This window comes from Arachis stenosperma, chromosome 10, assembly GCF_014773155.1.
Source record: "Arachis stenosperma cultivar V10309 chromosome 10, arast.V10309.gnm1.PFL2, whole genome shotgun sequence".
Taxonomy (NCBI): Eukaryota; Viridiplantae; Streptophyta; class Magnoliopsida; order Fabales; family Fabaceae; genus Arachis; species Arachis stenosperma.
The window spans coordinates 100785024-100806112 of record NC_080386.1 but is presented as its reverse complement, the minus strand read 5'-3'; the positions used below and the strand labels follow the sequence as shown (position 1 = coordinate 100806112).

The 21089-nt window shown below is 36.7% G+C and overlaps 1 protein-coding gene across 1 annotated transcript; it reads right to left on the bottom strand.

Annotated features, from left to right (window-relative positions):
- Window positions 1-2688: 2688 nt before the first annotated feature.
- Window positions 2689-8353, bottom strand: LOC130955111 (uncharacterized). Its single transcript, XM_057881903.1, has 13 exons — window positions 7614-8353; window positions 6672-6750; window positions 6501-6557; window positions 6038-6093; window positions 4949-5177; window positions 4612-4698; window positions 4448-4522; window positions 4285-4365; window positions 3895-3959; window positions 3623-3812; window positions 3451-3539; window positions 3225-3339; window positions 2689-3026 (listed from the first exon to the last, which is right to left on the bottom strand). Exons 1-13 carry the CDS (start codon window positions 8186-8188, stop codon window positions 2985-2987), a joined length of 1740 nt encoding a protein of 579 aa, XP_057737886.1. The 5' UTR covers window positions 8189-8353; the 3' UTR covers window positions 2689-2984.
- Window positions 8354-21089: the final 12736 nt, after the last annotated feature.

Sequence of the window (21089 nt, the reverse complement as noted above, 5' to 3'; positions counted from 1 at the left end):
TTGGTCACTTGGAAGAGTAAGAAACAATTAACAGTTGCAGCCTCCTCTTCAAAAGCAGAATATTGACCTTTAGCTCTAGCCACCTGAGAAGCTCAATGGTTGAGCTATATTCTTCAAGATCTTGGTGTTCTAATCACAAAGCCTATTAATTTTTATTGTGATAGTAATTCAGCTATCTACATTGCTACTAATTCTATTTCATGAACATACAAAACATATCAAAGCCGATTGCTATATTGTCCGTGACAAATTGCAAGAAAAGTTGATCCATCTTCTTTCCATTTCTACTAACAATCAAGCTGCTGATATTCTCACAACCTCTTCCTCTTGGGCCTTTCAGTGCAGGTTACTCTAAGTTTGGATTGTTCGACTTCTTCTCTCCCATAATCCAAGCTTACAGGAAGGTGTTACTTAATATTATTATTCTTGCAAATTATTATTTATTCTGTTAGTTAGAATTTGTTAGTGTAGGTTGTTATTTTTGGATATATAGAAAATTGTTAGTAGTAGGTTTTGTTGCCTCTGCTGAGCTGTAAAGTCAACTAATGCAGCAATACAATTCTATTAGGGTTAGTGCTTGTATATATAGCAACCTGTATAATTGTATTTTTACTGAGTCTCATCATTATACAAGTTGAATTCCCAATTCCTAAGTTTATGCTCTTCTCCATGCTCATACGCAATTTTAACATCCTTGCTTAAATGTCAAGAATTCCATGGATGTTTTTCATGTTTGAAGTTGTCACACAAATTAATAAAGTGTGGCATTGTGAGGTGTTCTCAATATTGTCTGAGGAAGATAGTGACATTTTAAAGAGATTGGAGATTGATAATTTTGCTACCTCCACTGCAGGTTAATTATTCTTCATGCATTGAAGTTATCATTTTTTAAAACATTTGTTCATTTTGCTGCTGAATGTTAAGAAATAAATATACGAGGTGTGTTGTTTTGGCAAGATGGGGTGTCCATGGGAACGAGATCTATTTACTTTGGCAGCATTATTGTTCCCAATCAAAACTTTTTTAACTTCTTGGATGAATTTTCATTTACTTTGTAGGATGTCATTGTTCTTCCTCAACTTTCAGTGTTTTCTTGATTTAGCAAAGTTTCTTCAAAGCAATTTAAGTGATGTTGATCGTTATGCAAAGGAGTTGTCTAAAAGCAGAAGCATTGCAGAATCCTTTCAAAAATTAGCAGAAGAATATTCGATGTGATCCCTCTAAAATCAAAAGGATGGTGTAAGAGAAGAAAGACTCTTGAAAAAAGAAAATCACTTTTACTCTTATTCCAATTGGTTTCATTATTTTTTGTGACTTTCTTAATGGTGAATTTGTTTCTGCTGTTGTCCTTGCTTCAGATATAAGAAAAGCTGCTTTTGTGACATACTTGTTAGGTAAGTATGTATTTTTGGGACCGGCTAATGAATTTATGAGTCATGGATATTCCTTTTGACTTACTAGATTGCGCGAGGGGAACAGCCCAGAATTGCTCATAATCGTTTTCTGTCTTATCAGTCATTGCTGAGATATTCTTTCAACTCTTCCTTTATTTCCAATTTGTCTCAACCTGCAAACTTTTTACAATTCCTCATGCTTGGAGTTCTGTTTATCCTTTAGAACCTTGGAGGAGGATATTATTGATTAAAAAGAGAACTTTTGTTTCCACCTGTTCATTTTGTCTAAATGATTATATGTGACAGATTTTTATCCTATTTATTCCTTTAAATAACCTTAATGACATTTCAGAGGCTTCTTATGATTTTTCGCTCTTCTTGTATTTTTTCTACTCTTTTCTGATTGGTTACTTTAGATTCTCATGGTCTCACTATGTTTGAAACTTTTAAGTGGTACCAATTAAAAATTATAAAATCAAAGTCTTAATATATTTTCATAACAATCCTTTGAAATTTGATATTTGCAAACAACTTCCTTCTTTACTAAAGATCCTCTTCTTTAATATGGTGATGCTTCTACAATGTTATATACACACAAAAAATCATATACCAAATTATCTACTATAATTTTTCCTCCTAATAGGATCAGGGAAATTACCTTGGAGTACATACAATTCTTATTTGATTGTTACTCCTGTACGACATGTTTCTCCCAAGAGATGTTCAGAAGAAAAGTTATTTTCCACAAGACAGCAATTCTAATGCATGTGATACTAATAAAAAAACACCTAGTTTAATCTGTTTCTAACTAGATAACCATTTGTACCCTTCAAATCCAACCATTCAACTTATATCAATTTAGTTTTCATTTAAAGAAATACTCCATTCTTTAAGATGTTCTTTAGACTTTCATCTTTTTGGTCTCATACCCATATGAAAAACTTTATTCTCCTTTTGATCATGCTTTAAACCATCATCATTATTTAGGCAAAATAAAATTATACTTTTGATGTACAATCACCTCGCACTTCACTCCATAATACCATTTCAACCAGTCCGTTTTTAAGACTTTGTTTAGGCGAAAGATGTGCACTTCTTTCCTCGGCCTCTCCCATTCATTATTTTCCTCTTGCCAAGACCATTTAAAAGTTGAAACCTTGTCTCCACCCTCTTGTATTGTATAATTCACTACAGCCTTATAATAAAATGTTGGATGGAAGTTGGAAGTTTAGAGGGAAAGTTAGCTTTTCATCTCCAAATTTAAAGTGCCTAAATTTATAAAAATGAACAAGGGTTAATCAATATTTTTACATACTGCCATTTCAAAGTTCTCACATTAAGAGAAATTTTTACACAAGTACTATTTAACTATAAAATTGTAAACATGATGTAGAATATAAGTGTGTCACCGAGCAAATTATGAAAGTGAAAAACCCCACCTACACAGTAGAATTTCTGTATTCGTACATCTAAATACGAGTGATAAATCAAAATTTATAAACGCGAACTCGATTTCTGAAAACTAACATAAGAAATAATTTGCAGATTGTCATCATTAAGAGCCACCACAAGGCCCGGAAGCACACACTATCAAACCTCACCTTTAAACTTCTCTTCATACATCTGAGGTTGCTGCAAAACAGAAGCAACAGTTTCTTGAATAATTGCTTAAAATAAAAGGCATGATACAGAAGCACTTAATGTTTTTGTCCGAGACTAAACCCCATCTACAAGACAAGGGAGGTTAGGGTGATGACAATTTACTCCATTAAATATGCAGATCCAAAGACAATGAAGTCAGCATCAGAATTCATGCCAAAAAATGCTTACCATGAACAAAGCTGAAATCAATCTACGTGCAAACCACCTCAGGTGCAATGCACGTTGAGCGGCACTTGCTGCTTCCACTGTTTCAAACTGCAAATACACAAAACCTGCACTGTTTCTGTATATGAAAATTCAAAAACAGATTCACGGTTAAACGATGCAGACCTATGCATAATGTGTGAAAAGGAAAGAAGAACAAAACTAAGGGTATGCATGTATGAGTTCTCACTTGTCAACAGAGATATGCTTCACCCGCCCATACTTAGAACACTCTTCTTCTACATCCTCTTTAATGTCTAAATCAAAATCTGGTTCTGTCTGCATATCATAATATAGGACATCAGTGATCCATTGAATGAAACAGGCATAGTGTAACAGTACTCAAATCAGTTAATTCTAACCTCAGTGGCCGGATCAAACATATTCTTCAACAGTAAACACTCGCTGGGGGTTCCAACAGGCTCGGCAACTGGGTTAGTCATAAGTTGTGTTGGGAGAGCTGGTGCTGGTATTATGCCTGGATTACCAATAGGCAAGCTAACAGCTTGCTGTGCAGGGGCCGACCCATTCACAACTGGTGGAACGCCAATGCTGTAGGTGTTTTGAATTGAGTGAGACAACAGACAAATGTACACAATATTAGAGAGAAAGGGATACACACACATATACCTACCTAGCAGCAATGCCAGAGCGATCCAGCTTCTGCATAAGTAAAGCTCTTGATTGAGCGTTTAAAGCCTGCAGAGAGAGAGAGAGAGAGAGAGAAATAAATCAAAACTCCATAAAGGTAAACATCAATGTACTTGTCTATCAAATGGTAATCATCTCGTTCTCCATCCGTGAAAACTTATATAGTTATATTGATAATTATTAGTACTCTGTTTTGGTGGAGTTATCAGTTTGTAAAGTGATATTTAACCAAACATGCCGAACAATCCATAATATTATGTATTAATTATGAAGTGTCTAGCATATTTGTAATATTGTCTGCTTCAGCTAGGAAATCAATGGCATTTAGCCATGAAGAAGTTTTTAAGGTTTTCACATAACACATGAGACTTACCAATCCACCTTCATCATCATCGAAGTATGCAGATTTCGCAGTTGTATCTTGGCTTCCAACATGATCAGTTACAGATGAGACCTGTGTTTGACAAACAGAATCAATTACATACATGATAAAGGGTACAAGAAACCGAGAACAGATAGATCCACAAAAACATTACCTTGATAGTCCTGCCAGCAATTTCCAGTTTTCCATTTAAACTCAGAGCTGCCTTGGAATGCTCAAGATGAGCAAACTGTTCAAGAATGAATATACATAAATAACAGAGACGAGTATTATCACTAAGACATCATTTTTTCTTTAGGATGAAGGTTAGTAGCAAACTTGAACAAACCCAAAACCCTTGCAATGTCCAGTTTCCAGATCAAGTGGCAATTGTACAAGCTCCACTGGACCAAATGGCTCAAAAATCTACATGAAAAGAAGTGTGAAGCTGGTAAATTATAAATTAAAACAAATCAAATAAAGATTCTAATTACTGAAAACTTATCAACAAACCAGACGCATAATGCACTACACCAGTTTAGAGAAAACTACTTGTATGCAATTGTACATTTTCATGAAATTATTGGTTGGCTCCATGTACTCATTTATAACAATGGCAACAAAAGCTCATTCCAACCATGTTCACACAATAAAAAGCAAAGCAAAAACCAAATACCTCTCTCAGTTGACTCTCGGTCATGTTGAAGTGAAGGTTCCCTACATACAGTTTCCTGTCTACAGCTCCATATGGTCCTGCTACACCAGCAGCTCCACTAGTAGTATTAGATTGAACAAGGTTCTTTTCAGCCTCAGAAGGTTTAACCATCACAGGCTGTCCAAGGAGAAGTTGGCCAGAGAGCGCAATTGCCATTGGCACTGACATCACATCATAAAATTCAATATACCTGCAGCCTTGTCAAGAACGTCTGTCAAGTTTTCAGAACTATGAAATATAAACCATTACATCAAAACTTATAAAGCATATAGCAAAGAGATGTAGGGAAAGAAAACTCAAGTGCAGACAGCTCAATCTGAGTTTCTTTTGATGTATCTGACTCATGTAAAGAAAATGTTAGCCAGTCAGAATAAAAAATACAAAACTAAAGGATATATTGCATTTACAGCTTAATCGAGAAATATAAGGAAGCAACCATGATCCATGGGGAAGGGGAACCACCAAGAAAGGTAGCATTAGGTAGCCATCATCTTTATCACTTATTCACTTATGTGCCATAAGTGCATATCAAAGCCTTAGAAAATGAATCCTGGCATAAAAACCAGTGTAGCATTGCGTAATATATCTTGGACAATTTTAAAAGGCAAATAGCTTGAAAAGCATATACATCTCATCTAGACGCTCACTGACCACTCTACCCATCTAAAAATAAATTAGAAAAAAATAGAGATAACGATAAAGGAATGAAGGAAAATATTCATTCCCATTAACCTTATCAAGGGATCACCATAAGTGATATAAAACTGAAAAGGTTGAACAGCATAACAATGAAATCCTCACTGTACAGCAAATGTAGAGGAACAAAATTGGGAAAGGACCAAAATGAAAACCAGGATTAATGTCATCTACCTTGAGTACGCAGGATGAATTGATTAAACATGAGTGCAAGGTATTCCCATCATCCCTCATCATTATTGCATTTCTAGTCCATTTAAGAATACAGTTAAACATGATTCATGAAAGTGGATATCCTAATACCACAACAGTGCATGCATATGAAGAATAAATTATTTTACAAGAAAGCCTTACCCAACTCCTTTAGATCTTCTTGAGTTCCTATCCATGATAAGACGAACATCCCTCACCTAAAAGCAAGGATCACCAAAGGTACAGCTAAGAACATATTGAAGGAGGACGAAGAACGAATTCATTTTTAAATAAGTCACGCAAAACAACTAATGGTTATCGCTTTTAATAAAAACCTATACAATAAAAAGGATATCCCGGTGCACAAGCATCTCGCGATAACGTAGGATCTTGGGAAGGGATGCAAATATAGGCAGCCTAACCTAATAGCTGTATAAGTGTCATAGTTTTTGATTGCGGATGGCGGCTCATGGCGATGAGCCAAAATTCCGCCATGGCGCCGCCATGGCCGCTATTTTAAAACACTGATAAGTGTAGGGTATATAATACCCTAACTAAAATATTTCCAACTAGTAAAAAGTAAACTTTCTTCAAGTAACATTCAAGACTTTAAAAATCAACGTACCTTGCCAGCTTTAGAGAAGAACTCATAAACATCCCTCTCTGTTGCCTTCAAAGGCATCTGAAATCACCACATGGCAACTTGGTAATCATCAAGGGGAAAAAATGCCAAATAACCTGATATACCAAACCTTAAAATATTCATATGATAAAACAATAGAGCTAACTAAATAACCTGGTAGGCAAAAACAGTTCGCTGATCCCTTTCGGGATCTGCCTCAGGCTCTGCAGCTTCTTTCTTTTCCCTCTGTCTCCTGTAATTCCAATTAAATTCAGCTGTTAGAAAACAATAAGGGATAAAGAAAATCATCAAATCCAAACCTGATATTTAGACTGTATAATTTGTAGCAATAATTCAAACGTGAATCGCTAACATTAGAGTCCAAGACAGCACCTATTCTTGAGAGGAAGTTATGTCCCAAACTCAACTGTAGCAATTATTCGAAAGTATATTGTTAATATAAGAGTCCAAAGAATCACATATCACTTAATCAATCTTATAATATTGATACACACTAGTGCCACTGGTCAGGATTTTTTATTTTCTCTGTATGTCAACTAAAATTATCGTCACACTTCTAATATTTAAAAAAGGATCCATCATCGTAGCTACTTATGTTACTTAAGGATAAACCCAATACCAATCTCAGAAAACAAGGGCATGTTAAGAACTCATTCAGACAGTACATATGGTAGGAAAAAATGAATAAACTTATCCACAAATAATTCATTCAAAATCTTTATTTGGCATTACAAAGTTTTTTAGAGCAAAACAATGTTCAGCTATAGTAGCTTAGGGACAACACTCAACACTGCATTGCGTTGCACCAAAGCAGAAATAAAATCAACAGCGATCATTCCCTTTCTTAAATACCCGTGGAAAAGCCATAACAATGTAGATAACCTGCCATGTACCACTAAGCGTTCACTTGAAACTAACAACGAATGCTGGCTGTCGCCGATGAAAGTTAACTAACAACCTCAACAGACTGAGCTAGCTATAGAAGCATTGACTCATAGGACTAACCGACTAACAATTGAAGCAAAAGAGTAAAAAAAAGAAAACACAGTGCACCAAAGAAAATGGGCGTTGAGCTGAGGAAGAAGAATACTTTACCGGCCATCTCTCGAGTCAAAATCACGTTCCCTCTCTCTTTCTCTGTCTCGCTCGGAACGAGACCTGCTCCTCCTGGACCCCTCCTCTCGTTCTCTGTCCCTCTCCCTCTCCCTCTCCTTTCTCTCTCTTTCCCTCTCCTTCTCCTTCTCCTTCTCCTTCTCTCTATCCCTTTCTCTCTTCTCCCTCTCTTTGTCCCTCTCCCTCCTATCCCTCTCTTTGCTTTTCTCCCTCTCCCTCTCTCTGTCCCTGCTGCTCCTCTCACTGTCTCTATCTCTGTCTCTGCTGCTCCGCTCACCGTCTCTTTCCCTGTCGCTGCTGCGGTGCCTGTGGCGGTCCTTGTCGCGGGAGGACCGCTCCCTATCGCGGCCATCCCGATCCTTCCTGGAGCCGTTCTCTTCCTCGGCCCTGGATTTCTTGATGCGCCCGTCGTAGGCGGCAGCGTCTAGATCGTCGTCGAGCTCGTCGCGCTTCCGGTAGGTTTTCTCGGAGCTGTCTTTTTTGGTCTTCTTAGACGAATCTCTGTCGTCATGGTCCTCCACCGTCTTCTCCAAGTAGTCATACTCGTCGAACTCCATTGCTGTTGCTGCTCTCAATCTCTCGCGCTTTGTGTCAGAGATTGCAGAGGAATCCTGAAATTCTAGGGTTTTGGGGGTTTTCTGTTGCTTCAGATGGGGATGAATAAAAACGTCGACGGGTATGGTTTGGTTGGTTCCTCTCGAGTGCCTAATCGCTTAACACTCTTGAACAGTGTATCAATAATAAACAAACAACTCGGATCAAATATATACGCGTGGAACGCCAAATGTCGCCAAAATTAGCTAGCAAGAGTAACACTCCCAAAACACGTTATTTTATTATTATTTACTTCGTTAAAAATTACACTTGCATCTCATAACCATTTTAGAAAAAACTACCATTTATATCTATAAATTTTACAAATGCGAACAAAAATATTTATACAAAATAAAAAATAACTTTTTACTCATAAAAAATTGGATCAGTCTGTCAAAAATACCCCAACATTATTTGTTTGTTCCATTAATTTAAAAGCCAATATAACACGTTAAGTATTTATCTAACTATGAAACAGTAACATAATGTATTCAAATATGTTATAACTATTATAACATCACTCTTTTTCTTAATTTATCCTCGGTTGTTTTCTAAATTCAAAATTAGAAATCCTAGAATGTTTAGGAAAAACAAAAGTAATCATTGTTTTTCGAATAGAAGCATTAATGAAAAATAGACTTCATCTTCCATGAGGGATGAAGAGAAGACTTTATCTGAGAGATATTTCGGTGAACAAGATATAGTATTACTATAATTTGAAACCTTAACAAATCTTGAGAGATAGTTCGTTAGGTGTCCTCTATGAAAGATAAGTCTTTTTATTTTTGTGTTTCTATTTAGGTTAACTTATTGTGAATGATTTCTTATTCCTATGTTTTACACTGTAGACGATGAATTGCAAGTATTTTATATGGGTGGATGAGATTGACGGAGGCTGGGAAGAATTGACAAGAGTCCTTGTTAGAAAAAATCAAGATAGTTGTTGTGCTACTCATGAGATCAATGTCACTGGGTAAAGAAGAGAGATTCGAGAGAATAGTTTGAAGATCTTGTTAAAAATGGAAAAACTTCAAGATGAAATTAGAGCTATTAGGTCATGGATTATAACCATTTTCTTTGGTTTCTTAATTTGTGTAGGCTTGAATCTGTTCTAATAATAAACCAAGAGGAGCAAAATTTTACACAAATCCGCCAAACCAAAATCTGCTTCGTGAATCTACCAATGCACATTTATATGTAGTTCGAATCAGCCTAATTCGAACTCCATTTCTACATAATTCGAACCAGCTTGGTTCGAATTATACACAAACACATGCACACACTAATTCGAACCAACTTGGTTCGAATTATACACAAACACACGCATACACTAATTCGAACCATCTAGGTTCGAATTATACACTTATTAAAAAAATTAATAATTAAAAATTAAAAAAAATATCTTTTCTTTTATACATTAAAAAAAAAGTTAACAGAATATTTAATTACGATACTTCTTTAAAATATTAATGAGCTATCAATTCGAATTTCATACAATACTCTTTTGACTATTTTTAATAGCTCATGAATATTTTTTAATAAAATTTTTTAATAAATTTATTTAAATTATACTACAAAAAATATTTGATCCTATGCAAAATAATTTAAAAAAATTGCTTAAAAAATGTTAGGAGTACTATAAAAATTTGTAACATTCTAATAACTTAGGTAATACATGCATGTATTCAAATTTTAAATAAAATACTCTACATAGTCAATAATAATTTAGAAATGAAAGAAAATATTTTATTCCATATAAAACAATTAAAAAATATTTTATGCTATACAAAATAATTTTAAAAAAATAGCTTAAAAGATGTTATGAGTACTATAAAAGTTTATAATATTCTAGTGATTTAGGTAAATACATGATAAAAATATGTTTTCTTTAATTTCTAAATTATTATTAACTATGTAGAGTATTTCTTTAATGTCCTAAGTCATTAGGATATTACAAATTTTTATAGTACTCCTAACATTTTTTAAGCCATTTTTTTAAAATTGTTTTGCATAGGATCAAATATTTTTTATAGTATAATTTAAATAAATTTATTAAAAAAATTTATTAAAAAATATTCATGAGCTATTAAAAATAGACAAAAGAGTATTGTATGGAATTCGAATTGATAGCTCATTAATATTTTAAATAAGTCTCGTAATTAAATATTTTGTTAGCTTTCTTTTACTATATAAAATAAAATATATATTTTTTTAATTTTTAAATTATTAATTTTTTTAATAAGTGTATAATTCGAACCAAGCTGGTTTGAATTAGTGTGTGCATGTGTTTGTGTATAATTCGAACCAAGCTAGTTCGAATGATGTAGAAATAGAGTTCGAATCAGGCTGGTTCGAACTTCATATAAATGTGCATTGGTGGATTCACGAAGCAGATTTTGGTTTGGCGAATTTGTGTAAAATTTTGCTCTCCTTGGCTTATTTGAGTTTTTTACCCTAATCAATATGTAATTGTGTGTATGGTGTATCTTGTTTTGGGACGTTTTTGTGGCTATTTGGTTTCAATGACAATAAACTTTAAAACTCTATTAATATCTTCACTTGGTGTAAAAAATTCAAGTTGCATTATGACATTAGTGCCTATAATTATTGATATATTTGATACCTGTGACATTGAATGTAATACGTATTTGACAAAACAAGATATAAATGTCGTAAATTGACAAATTTAGCCAAAAATCTGGTATTGTACACTAAATAACGAAAATACGACATGAAAACAAAACTAAATAAAAGACGTTCAATCCATACGCTATAATAAATTTGAAAATAATTCTAACATAAGCATTTTATCAACAAAAACTTCAAAACAAGTCTATAAGATTTGATGTCAAAATAGCAAATCTAAATTACCTAAAAATACCAAAATAAACCATGAACATGAAAGCATTAGGTAGTGCAATATAAGCATTAAACATAAGTTACAAAAAAAACCCATAGTATCCGAATTTTAAAACTCTCATTACAGTAAGTCTTTGATCAAAAAATAAAGTCACACTAGAAAAATCCTATTTGTTGGATTTGTAGTTACTGCTGCCATTAGACCTCCCATTGTTGTTCCCACTTGAAGATTCTCCTGTTGGTAAAACCCAGGTACTGGCTATCTGCCTGCTGTTTGAATTGTGGATGGTGGAGTTGTCATGAATTGAATAAACCTTGAAGTGGTCCCTCGATTTGCACCATGCATTATTTGTCTGGTAACTCTTAGAGGAGGTTGGTTAGTTAGTGGTGTAGGCCTAACATGAGATGGTTGTGGTGTGGTAGGCCTTATGGGAGTAGGTTATGGTAGAACAGGTCTGAGATGAGAAGGTTGTGACGGTGGTGGTCTTACTGCCATATGTTCTTCAGTAGGGTTCACAGAGTTCACCACATCAACATTCACCTATGTAGGATGATTGCATTAAGTCAAATGTTTAGTGCAAGATAAATTGATTTTCATGCTAATAATTAAAAGAAGAGAGTGAATACAAAAAATTCACATTAGGTGAATCTGAAACTGAGGCTTCAGCATCTGCAGTCTCTAAAGTTTCTTCCCAATACATCTTTTGCTTCTTGGCAGTATCCTTATCAATATCATCAACAGTCATACCTTCAGTTGTTGCTGCTGCACCCTGATGCTGACTACCACTACCTGCTACCACTACCTGCTACAGCTTTTTCGCTAGTCATAGCTTCTTTCTTCTTATCACATCCTCTGCTGTTATGACCAGTCTAAGAACACATGAGCTATTTCTACAATTTTAATTTTTTTAAAAGACAATCAATATGTACAAAATAAACAAAATGGGACATAGAATGTTAGGTTATACCTTCAGACAATACTTATATTTAATGGGACCATGTTTCCACTTTGTCCTATGGGGATCAGGATTCTCTCAAGGACCATCTCTACGAGTGTCCCTCTTTTTGGTAGGTCTCCCAATAGGTTGCCTATACACAAGAGACAACAGTGGATAATGATTTTCCTTCTCCCAGTAAATGTTGCTGGAGTGTGTTTTGTATAGTAGATTCTTCATATACAAGCTGTGTAGGAGCCTGCACATTTGGTTCAAGGGGTTGGAAATGTGTTTCTAGAAGTTGAAAGGTGACATTTGGTGGTGGTTGTCTGTCTGTAAGATCTTCAAAATTCTGCTTGTTAGGTTTAGGTATAATAGCCAAGGCTGATGGATTCAGGTTGGCATCTGATTAGGCCTTATCTGTACATGGATCTCCTCTATATAAACCATCAAAAAATGAACAAACCATAAAAATACACCTACTATTTTTTCAAAATTTCTAAACTGAAACACAACCCCCACAGTGACAAAATCTATGCGATCAGTGAAATGAAAAAACTCTAACTTCAGTTCATAATTTCATGGTGTACGAGTTTGTGAAAGGAAACTAAAATGAAAAATTGGGCATTAGAACTATAGGAAGATGGCTTACCTTTCACTGTGGGAGTGACGACTGTCTTCCAATCGTCTCGACACACCCATGCGATGGAAGGATCACCACCGAACCACGATTGTAGATTTTGGAGTGGCCGTCTTCAACCTTCTTATTAGTTTTGTTGGAGCCCAATAGGTGGTTCACGTCTCTCTGTGCTAGAGCTTGAAAATATGTGGTGAGGAAGAAGATGGAATGGCACAAAGTGAACTCTCAATTCTCTCTCTCCCTTTTCTATATCTACTTGGAACAGTTTAAAAAAATAAAATGTAAAAATCAAAATCTAGGTAAGCACTTAATGTGCCATATTGCCCTTTAAATTAACGGATCAAATGAATTAATGACGTCGGGATACTTTTGACAAATGGACCCAACCTTTTAGGGTACAAAGTCACTTTTCGTCTTATATAGGTACTTTTGTCAGCGTTCGTAAAGTTCATGGATACAAATGATAGTTTTTCCAACATTTTATTAACATCTTTGCTAGATAACCAACGAGATATAAATAATTACAGCCAACTAGAAACTTCTTTTATTTGTTTTTTTTTTGGAAAAAAACATAAATTTAAATTATTATGAAAAATATTTAAAATTAACAAAAAAAATTTCAAAATAAAAAAATCTAAAACTAAATAAAATTAAACATTAAAAATTATTATAAAAAATAATATCTAAAACTTAACAAAAGAAACATCTAAAACGTCATAACAAAATCTAACAAAAAAGTAATATTCAAAATTATTTTAAAAAATTCAAAACCTAAACAAATCCAAATATCCAAAAATATTTAAAAAAATCTAAAAACTAAAAAAAACATCTAAAAGTATTAAAAAAATCCAAAACATAAACAAAAATAGACATATAAAACATAAAAAAATAAAAATATTCTGGTAAAAAGAATCGTCCAAAACCAAAAAACATCCAAGACGACGACGACTCCAATATCAACACACAGTGGAGGCGTCACGACAACCGGTCTGGCATGCATGGCTGCATGATCCATCATCAAGGGCTGGCAGCAACATGCGTTCAACGTCTAGTGTCCGGAGGCACGACGAGATTTGCTATCTAAAAAGTCACATGTGTCGCGACAATCAAGATTGGATGCAGAGGGAAACAAGGCCGTGAAGAGAATAGGGAGATGATGCGGTGGCATGCGAGGTGTGATTTGTCTTATGGACGGTGGAGAGGAATTCTAGAGGAAGGACGCTGCGTCCAAGTAGCAACGCAAAAGGGAGGTCGTGGCAGGGAGGAGGAACTTAATATGCGGCAAGGAAGGGAACAAATGTCATGGGGTCATCGTCGTTGGAAGAGAGACGTGACACGTTGAAGGGTCGGAAGGTGTCGTCATCAAAGGAGGAGGGAAGAGAGTTTTTGTCGTTAGAGAAGAGAAGGGAAACATCGTGGGTATAGAAGGCGGTGGCGTCGGAGGAGGCAGGAATCACGATGTCGTTGGAAGAGAGAAGGTAGACATTGTGAGTGTGGAAGGCAACATCGTCGGAAGTGAGAATAGAGTTATTATTGTTGAAAGAGATAATGGAAGCGTCGTTGGAAGGATTTTGTGTTTTTTATTTTTAATTCTAAAAATATTTTTTTAATTTTAAAATTAGGTTTTTACTTGTTGGCTACATCCTATTTGATTAGGTATACTTTTTCTTTTTATTAATCTAAATTGTTGTATTTAATAAAAGTATAAAACTATTATAAAAGTATAATATTTGTATAAACCCTTAATGTATTAGGGAAGACCCGCGCTATGCGTGGTCCAATTGATGGTCTACTATAAAGTTTGCCGTGTACATTTTCCTTTATAATGATATGTGATAATTTTTATTGGAAACTCTACTCACTATGAATATGGGGCTTGTATATGAATATATTGATAAATTCGATTACAGCATATCCATAAAGAAATATATATTAAAATAACATATTACTATCAAATAATAAGACATGCACAGGTAAGACCCTCTGGTGCACGAAATTGCAATCACACTTTTGCAATCCCGCACAACTAACCAGCAAGTGCACTGGGTCGTCCAAGTAATACCTTGCGTGAGCAAGGGTCGATCCCACGGAGATTGTCAGCTTGAAGCAAGCTATGGTTATCTTGTAAATCTTAGTCAGGATATCAGAAATTATCAGGATTGATTGTGAAAAGCAAAAGAACATGAAACAAGTACTTGTTATGCAGTAATGGAGAATAGGTTGAGGTTTTGGAGATGCTCCATCTTCTGAATCTCTGCTTTCCTACTGTTTTTCTTCATCAAACACGCGGAGCTCCTTCCATGGCAAGCTGTATGTAGGGTTTCACCGTTGTCAGTGGCTACCTCCCATCCTCTCAGTGAAAATGTTCCTATGCTCTGTCACAGCATATGGCTAATCAGCTGTCGGTTCTCGGTCAGGCCGGAATAGAATCCAGTGATTCTTTTGCGTCTGTCACTAACGCCCCGCCTGCTAGGAGTTTGAAGCACGTCACAGTCATTCAATCATTGAATCCTACTCAGAATACCACAGACAAGGTTTAGACCTTCCGGATTCTCTTGAATGCCGCCATCAGTTCTAGCTTATACCACGAAGATTCTGGTTAAGGAATCCAAGAGATATCTACTCAATCTAAGGTAGAACAGAGGTGGTTGTTAGGCACACGTTCATAGTTGAGAATATGATGAGTGTCACGGATCATCACATTCATCCCGGTTAAGAACAAGCGATATCTTAGAATGGAAGCAAGCATGATTGAATAAGAAACAGTAGTAATTGCATTAATCCATCAAGACACAGCAGAGCTCCTCACCCCCAACCATGGGGTTTAGAGACTCATACTGTGGAAGGTACACAAAGAAACGTGTAAAGTGTCATGAGGTACAGATACCATGTCAAAAGATCCTATTAATAGTAAACTAGTAACCTAAGGTTTACATAAATGAGTAAATGATAGAAAAATCCACTTCCGGGCCCACTTGGTGTGTGCTTGGGCTGAGCATTGAAGCTTTCAAGTGTAGAGACCTTTTCTGGAGTTAAACGCCAGCTTTTATGCCAGTTTGGGCGTTTAACTCCAAGTTTTATGCCAGTTCCAGCGTTAAACGCTGGAATTTCTGAGGCTGTTTTGCCACGCCGGTTTGGGCCATCAAATCTTGGGCAAAGTATGGACTATCATATATTGCTGGAAAGCCCAGGATGTCTACTTTCCAACGCCGTTGAGAGCGCGCCAATTGGGCTTCTGTAGCTCCAGAAAATCCACTTCGAGTGCAGGGAGGTCAGAATCCAACAGCATCTGCAGTCCTTTTCAGTCTCTGAATCAGATTTCTGCTCAGGTCCCTCAATTTCAGCCAGAAAATACCTGAAATCACAGAAAAACACAGAAACCCATAGTAAAGTCCAGAAAAGTGAATTTTAACTAAAAACAAATAAAAATATACTAAGAACTCAACTAAAACTACTAAAAACATACTAAAAACAATGCCAAAAAGGGTACAAATTATCCGCTCATCACAACACCAAACTTAAATTGTTGCTTGTCCCCAAGCAACTGAAAATCAAAATAGGATAAAAAGAAGAGAATATACTATAGACTCCAAAATATCAAAGAAACATAGTTCCAATTAGATGAGCGGGACTAGTAGCTTTTTGCCTCCGAACAGTTTTGGCATCTCACTCTATCCTTTGAAGTTCAGAATGATTGGCATCTATAAGAACTCAGAACTCAGATAGTGTTATTGATTCTCCTAGTTAAGTATAATGATTCTTGAACATAGCTAGTGTATGAGTCTTGGCTGTGGCCCAAAGCACTCTGTCTTCCAGTATTACCACCGGATACATACATGCCACAGACACATAATTGGGTGAACCTTTTTAGATTGTGACTCAGCTTTGCTAGAGTCCCCAATTAGAGGTGTCCAGGGTTCTTAAGCACACTCTTTTTGCCTTGGTTCACAACTTAAATTTTTTTTTTTCGAATTTTTTTTTGTATTCACTGCTTTTTCTTGCTTCAAGAATCACTTTGATGATTTTTCAGATCCTCAATAACAGTTCTCCTTTTCCATCATTCTTTCAAGAGCCAACAATTTTAACATTCTTAAAACAACAAATTCAAAAGACATATGCACTGTTCAAGCATTCATTCAGAAAACAAAAAGTATTGTCACCACATCAAACTAATTCAACTAGTTTCAAGGATAAATTTCGAAATCCTGTACTTCTTGTTCTTTTGTGATTAAAGCACTTTTCATTTAAGAGAGGTGATGGATTCATAGGACATTCATAACTTTAAGGCATAAATTTTATTAATTATGAATTAAGAACAAGACTCAAATATAGAGATAAGATGAGACAAAAAAATAAAAATAGGAATAGAAAACAAAAGAAAAACGCAAAAATAGGCTCCTAATGATAGAGGTTTTCACAGAGTTAGGACTCAACAACCTTGATTTTGAGAAGTGGATGCTCCCTCAGTTTGAGAGGAGAGCTTTTGGCGTTTCATCTCTTGGAGTTCACGCCCCTGCTTCTCTTGTTCCTTCAGCAATTTGCAGAGCATGCAGTTCTGATTCTGTTGTTCTTCCTTCAGTTGCTCCATAGTTTCTTGCAACTTGGTGATAGATGCTTCTAGGCTGGCCCAGTAGCCAATTTCAGGGAATTCAGGGAGGAACTCCTGCGCCCTCCTTTTGATAGAGTTGTCTTGCATTTGTCCTTCCATTGACTTCTTGGTGATTGGATGTTCAATGGGTATGAATTCATCTACTCCCATCTTCACCACAGCCTCTTTACAGAGCAAGGAGATCAAGCTTGGGTAAGCCAATTTGGCTTCAGTGGAATTCTTATTTGCAATTGTGTAGATCTCACAAGCAATCACATGATGAACCTCCACTTCTCTTCCAAGCATAATGCACTGAATCATCACTGCTCTCTTGATGGTGACTTCAGAACGGTTGCTAGTGGGTAGTATGGAGCGCCCAATAAAGTCTAGCCAACCTCTTGCAATTGGTTTGAGGTCTCCCCTCTTGAGTTGGTTTGGGACACCCTTAGAATTGGTTATCCACTTAGTTCCAGGGAGGCATATGTCCTCTAGAACTTGATCTAACCCTTTATCTGCTCTCACCATCCTCCTATTAAAGGATTCAGGATCATCTTGCAGTTGAGGTAATTTGAAGATTTCTCTTATTTTGTCCAGATGAAAGTACATAACTTTCCCTCTGACCATGGTTCTGTAGGTATGGTAAGCAGTTCCAGTCATTATCTGCTTATCTGTTAGCCACAGATTTGAGTAGAATTCCTGAACCATGTTCCTTCCAACCTTTATCTCAGGATTGGTTAGAACTTCCCATCCTCTGTTTCGAATTTGCTCTTGGATCCCCGGATATTCATCTTCTTTCAGATCAAATTTCACTTCCGGGATCACTGACCTCAGACCCATTATCTTGTGATAATGGTCTTCATGTTCTTTGGTTAAGAACTTTTCTTGGTTCCAAAGATTCTTTGGATTATTCTCTTTCTTTCCTCTTAAATTGGTTTGTTTTCCCTTAGGAGCCATGATCTTGATGAATCTTGGCTTAGTGATCACGGAAAAACACACCAAACTTAGAGGTTTGCTTGTCCTCAAGCAAAAGAAAGAAGAGAAGAGAGAGAGAGGAAGAGGAAATTCGAATGGTGTGGTGAAATGAGGGGAGACAAACGTGTATTTATAAGGTGGGGAGGAGAGATTTCGAAAAAAAGAAAAGATATGGAAAGAATTTGAGAGAAAGGTGAGTTTTTGAACAATATTTGGAATTGATTTGAAATTGATTTGAAGAATGGTTTTGATTTTTGAAGATTTGAAAGTGAATGATGAATGGTTGAAGTGTGATTTTGTAGAAAAGTATGGGTAAGAAAAGGAAAGTTTGAAAAAATTTGGTTTGAAAACAAAATTGTGGTCCCCCCACCTTTCTGGCGTTAAACGCCCAGAATGGCACCCATTCTGGCGTTTAACGCCCATTTGTTGCCCCTTTTGGGCGTTTAACGCCCAGCCAGGTGCCCTGGCTGGCGTTAAACGCCAGAATTCCTTTATCATTGGGCGTTTTTCTAAACGCCCAGGATGCTGCACACCTGGCGTTAAACGCCCAGAATGGTGCCCATTCTGGCGTTTAACGCCCAAAATGGCACCTTTACTGGCGTTAAACGCCCAGAATGGTGCCCATTCTGGCGTTTAACGCCCAAAATGCCCCTTACTGGCGTTTTTTCGCCAGTAAGCTCTTTTTCTCTGCTTTTTGAGCTGAATCCTTCTGTAACTCTGCGAATTCCTTCATTTTTGATACTTGCCTCTGTAAGAACAAATCATATAACCTCCTAATGACTGGGTTGCCTCCCAGCAAGCGCTTCTTTACTGTCTTTAGCTCGACCTTCACTGAGAATTACTCAAGTCTCAGTTTTGAGCATTCCTGCTCAAAATTTCCTTCAAGATAATGCTTGATTCTCTGTCCATTAACAATGAACTTTTTGTCAGAATCAATATCCTGAAGCTCAACATATCCATATGGTGAAACTCCTGTAATCACATACGGACCCCTCCACCGAGATTTGAGTTTTCCTGGAAACAATTTGAGCCTAGAGTTGAAGAGCAGAACTTTTTGTCCTGGCTCAAAGACCCTGGTTGACAACTTCTTGTCATGCCATTTCTTTGCCTTTTCCTTATAAATTTTTGCATTTTCAAAGGCATTGAGTCTGAACTCCTCTAGCTTATTTAGCTGGAGTAATCTCTTTTCACCAGCTAACTGTGCATCCATATTTAGGAATCTGGTTGCCCAGTAGGCTTTATGTTCCAGTTCCACGGGCAGATGACAAGCCTTCCCATACACCAGTTGGTATGGAGAGGTTCCTATAGGAGTCTTGAATGCTGTTCTGTATGCCCACAAAGCATCATCCAAGCTCTTTGCCCAATCCTTTCTTCGGGCTATCACAATTCGTTCTAGGATTCTTTTTAGCTCTCTGTTAGAGACTTCAGCTTGCCCATTTGTCTGTGGATGATACGGAGTTGCCACTTTATGGCTGATTCCATATCTAACCATAGCAGAGTATAGCTGTCTATTGCAGAAATGAGTGCCCCCATCACTGATTAGTACTCTGGGAACACCAAACCTGCTGAAGATGTGTTTCTAGAGGAATTTTAGCACGGTCTTGGTATCATTAGTGGGTGTAGCAATTGCTTCTACCCACTTTGATACGTAGTCCACTGCCACCAGAATGTAAGTGTTTGAGTATGATGGTGGGAATGGACCCATGAAGTCAATTCCCCATACATCAAACAATTCTATCTCTAATATCCCTTGTTGAGGCATGGCATATCCGTGAGGCAGGTTACCAGTTCTTTGGCAACTGTCACAGTTTCGCACAAACTCTCGGGAATCTTTATAGAGAGTAGGCCAGTAGAAGCCACATTGGAGGACTTTAGCGGCTATTCGCTCACTTCTAAAATGCCATCCATACTGTGATCCATGGCAATGCCATAGGATCTTCTGTGCTTCTTCTCTGGGTACACATCTGCGGATTACTCCGTCTGCACATCTCTTAAAGAGATATGGTTCATCCCAGAGGTAGTACTTGGCATCTGAAATTAATTTCTTTCTTTGCACTTTGCTGTACTCCTGGGGTATGAACCTCACAGCTTTATAATTTGCAATGTCTGCAAACCAAGGAGCTTCCTGGATGGCAAAGAGTTGCTCATCTGGGAAAGTCTCAGAGATCTCAGTAGAAGGGAGGGACACCCCAGCTACTGGTTCTATTCGGGACAGATGATCAGCTACTTGGTTCTCTGTCCCTTTTCTGTCTCTTATTTCTATATCAAACTCTTGCAGAAGCAACACCCATCTTATTAGCCTAGGTTTTGAATCCTGCTTTGTGAGTAAGTATTTAAGAGCAGCATGGTCAGTGTACACAATCACTTTGGATCCTACTAGATAAGATCTAAACTTGTCAATGGCATAGACCACTGCAAGTAATTCTTTTTCTGTGGTTGTGTAATTCTTCTGTGCATCATTTAGAACACGGCTAGCATAATAAATGACATGCAGAAGTTTGTTATGCCTCTGTCCCAACACTGCACCAATGGCATGATCACTGGCATCACACATTAATTCAAATGGCAATGTCCAATCTGGTGCAGAGATGACTGGTGCTGTGACCAGCTTAGCTTTCAGGGTCTCAAATGCCTGCAGACACTGTGTTTCAAACACAAATGGTGTGTCAGCAGCTAGCAGGTTACTTAAAGGTTTTGCAATTTTTGAAAAATCCTTTATAAACCTTCTGTAGAATCCTGCATGCCCCAGAAAGCTTCTGATTGCCTTAACATTGGCAGGTGGTGGTAATTTTTCAATTACCTCTACCTTTGCCTTATCCACCTCTATTCCCTTGCTTGAAATTTTGTGCCCAAGGACAATTCCTTCAGTC

What these genes read in the sequence shown, in the direction of transcription:
- LOC130955111 (XM_057881903.1), bottom strand. Translation starts at nt 8,188, where the DNA reads ATGGAGTTCGACGAGTATGACTACTTGGAGAAGACGGTGGAGGACCAT. An exon ending in AGGGTTTTGGGTTTGTTCAA is followed by an intron (nt 4,523 to 4,611) that starts GTTTGCTACTAA and finishes ATTCTTGAACAG; the next exon opens with TTTGCTCATCTTGAGCATTC. An exon ending in ATGATGATGAAGGTGGATTG is followed by an intron (nt 3,960 to 4,284) that starts GTAAGTCTCATG and finishes CTCTCTCTGCAG; the next exon opens with GCTTTAAACGCTCAATCAAG.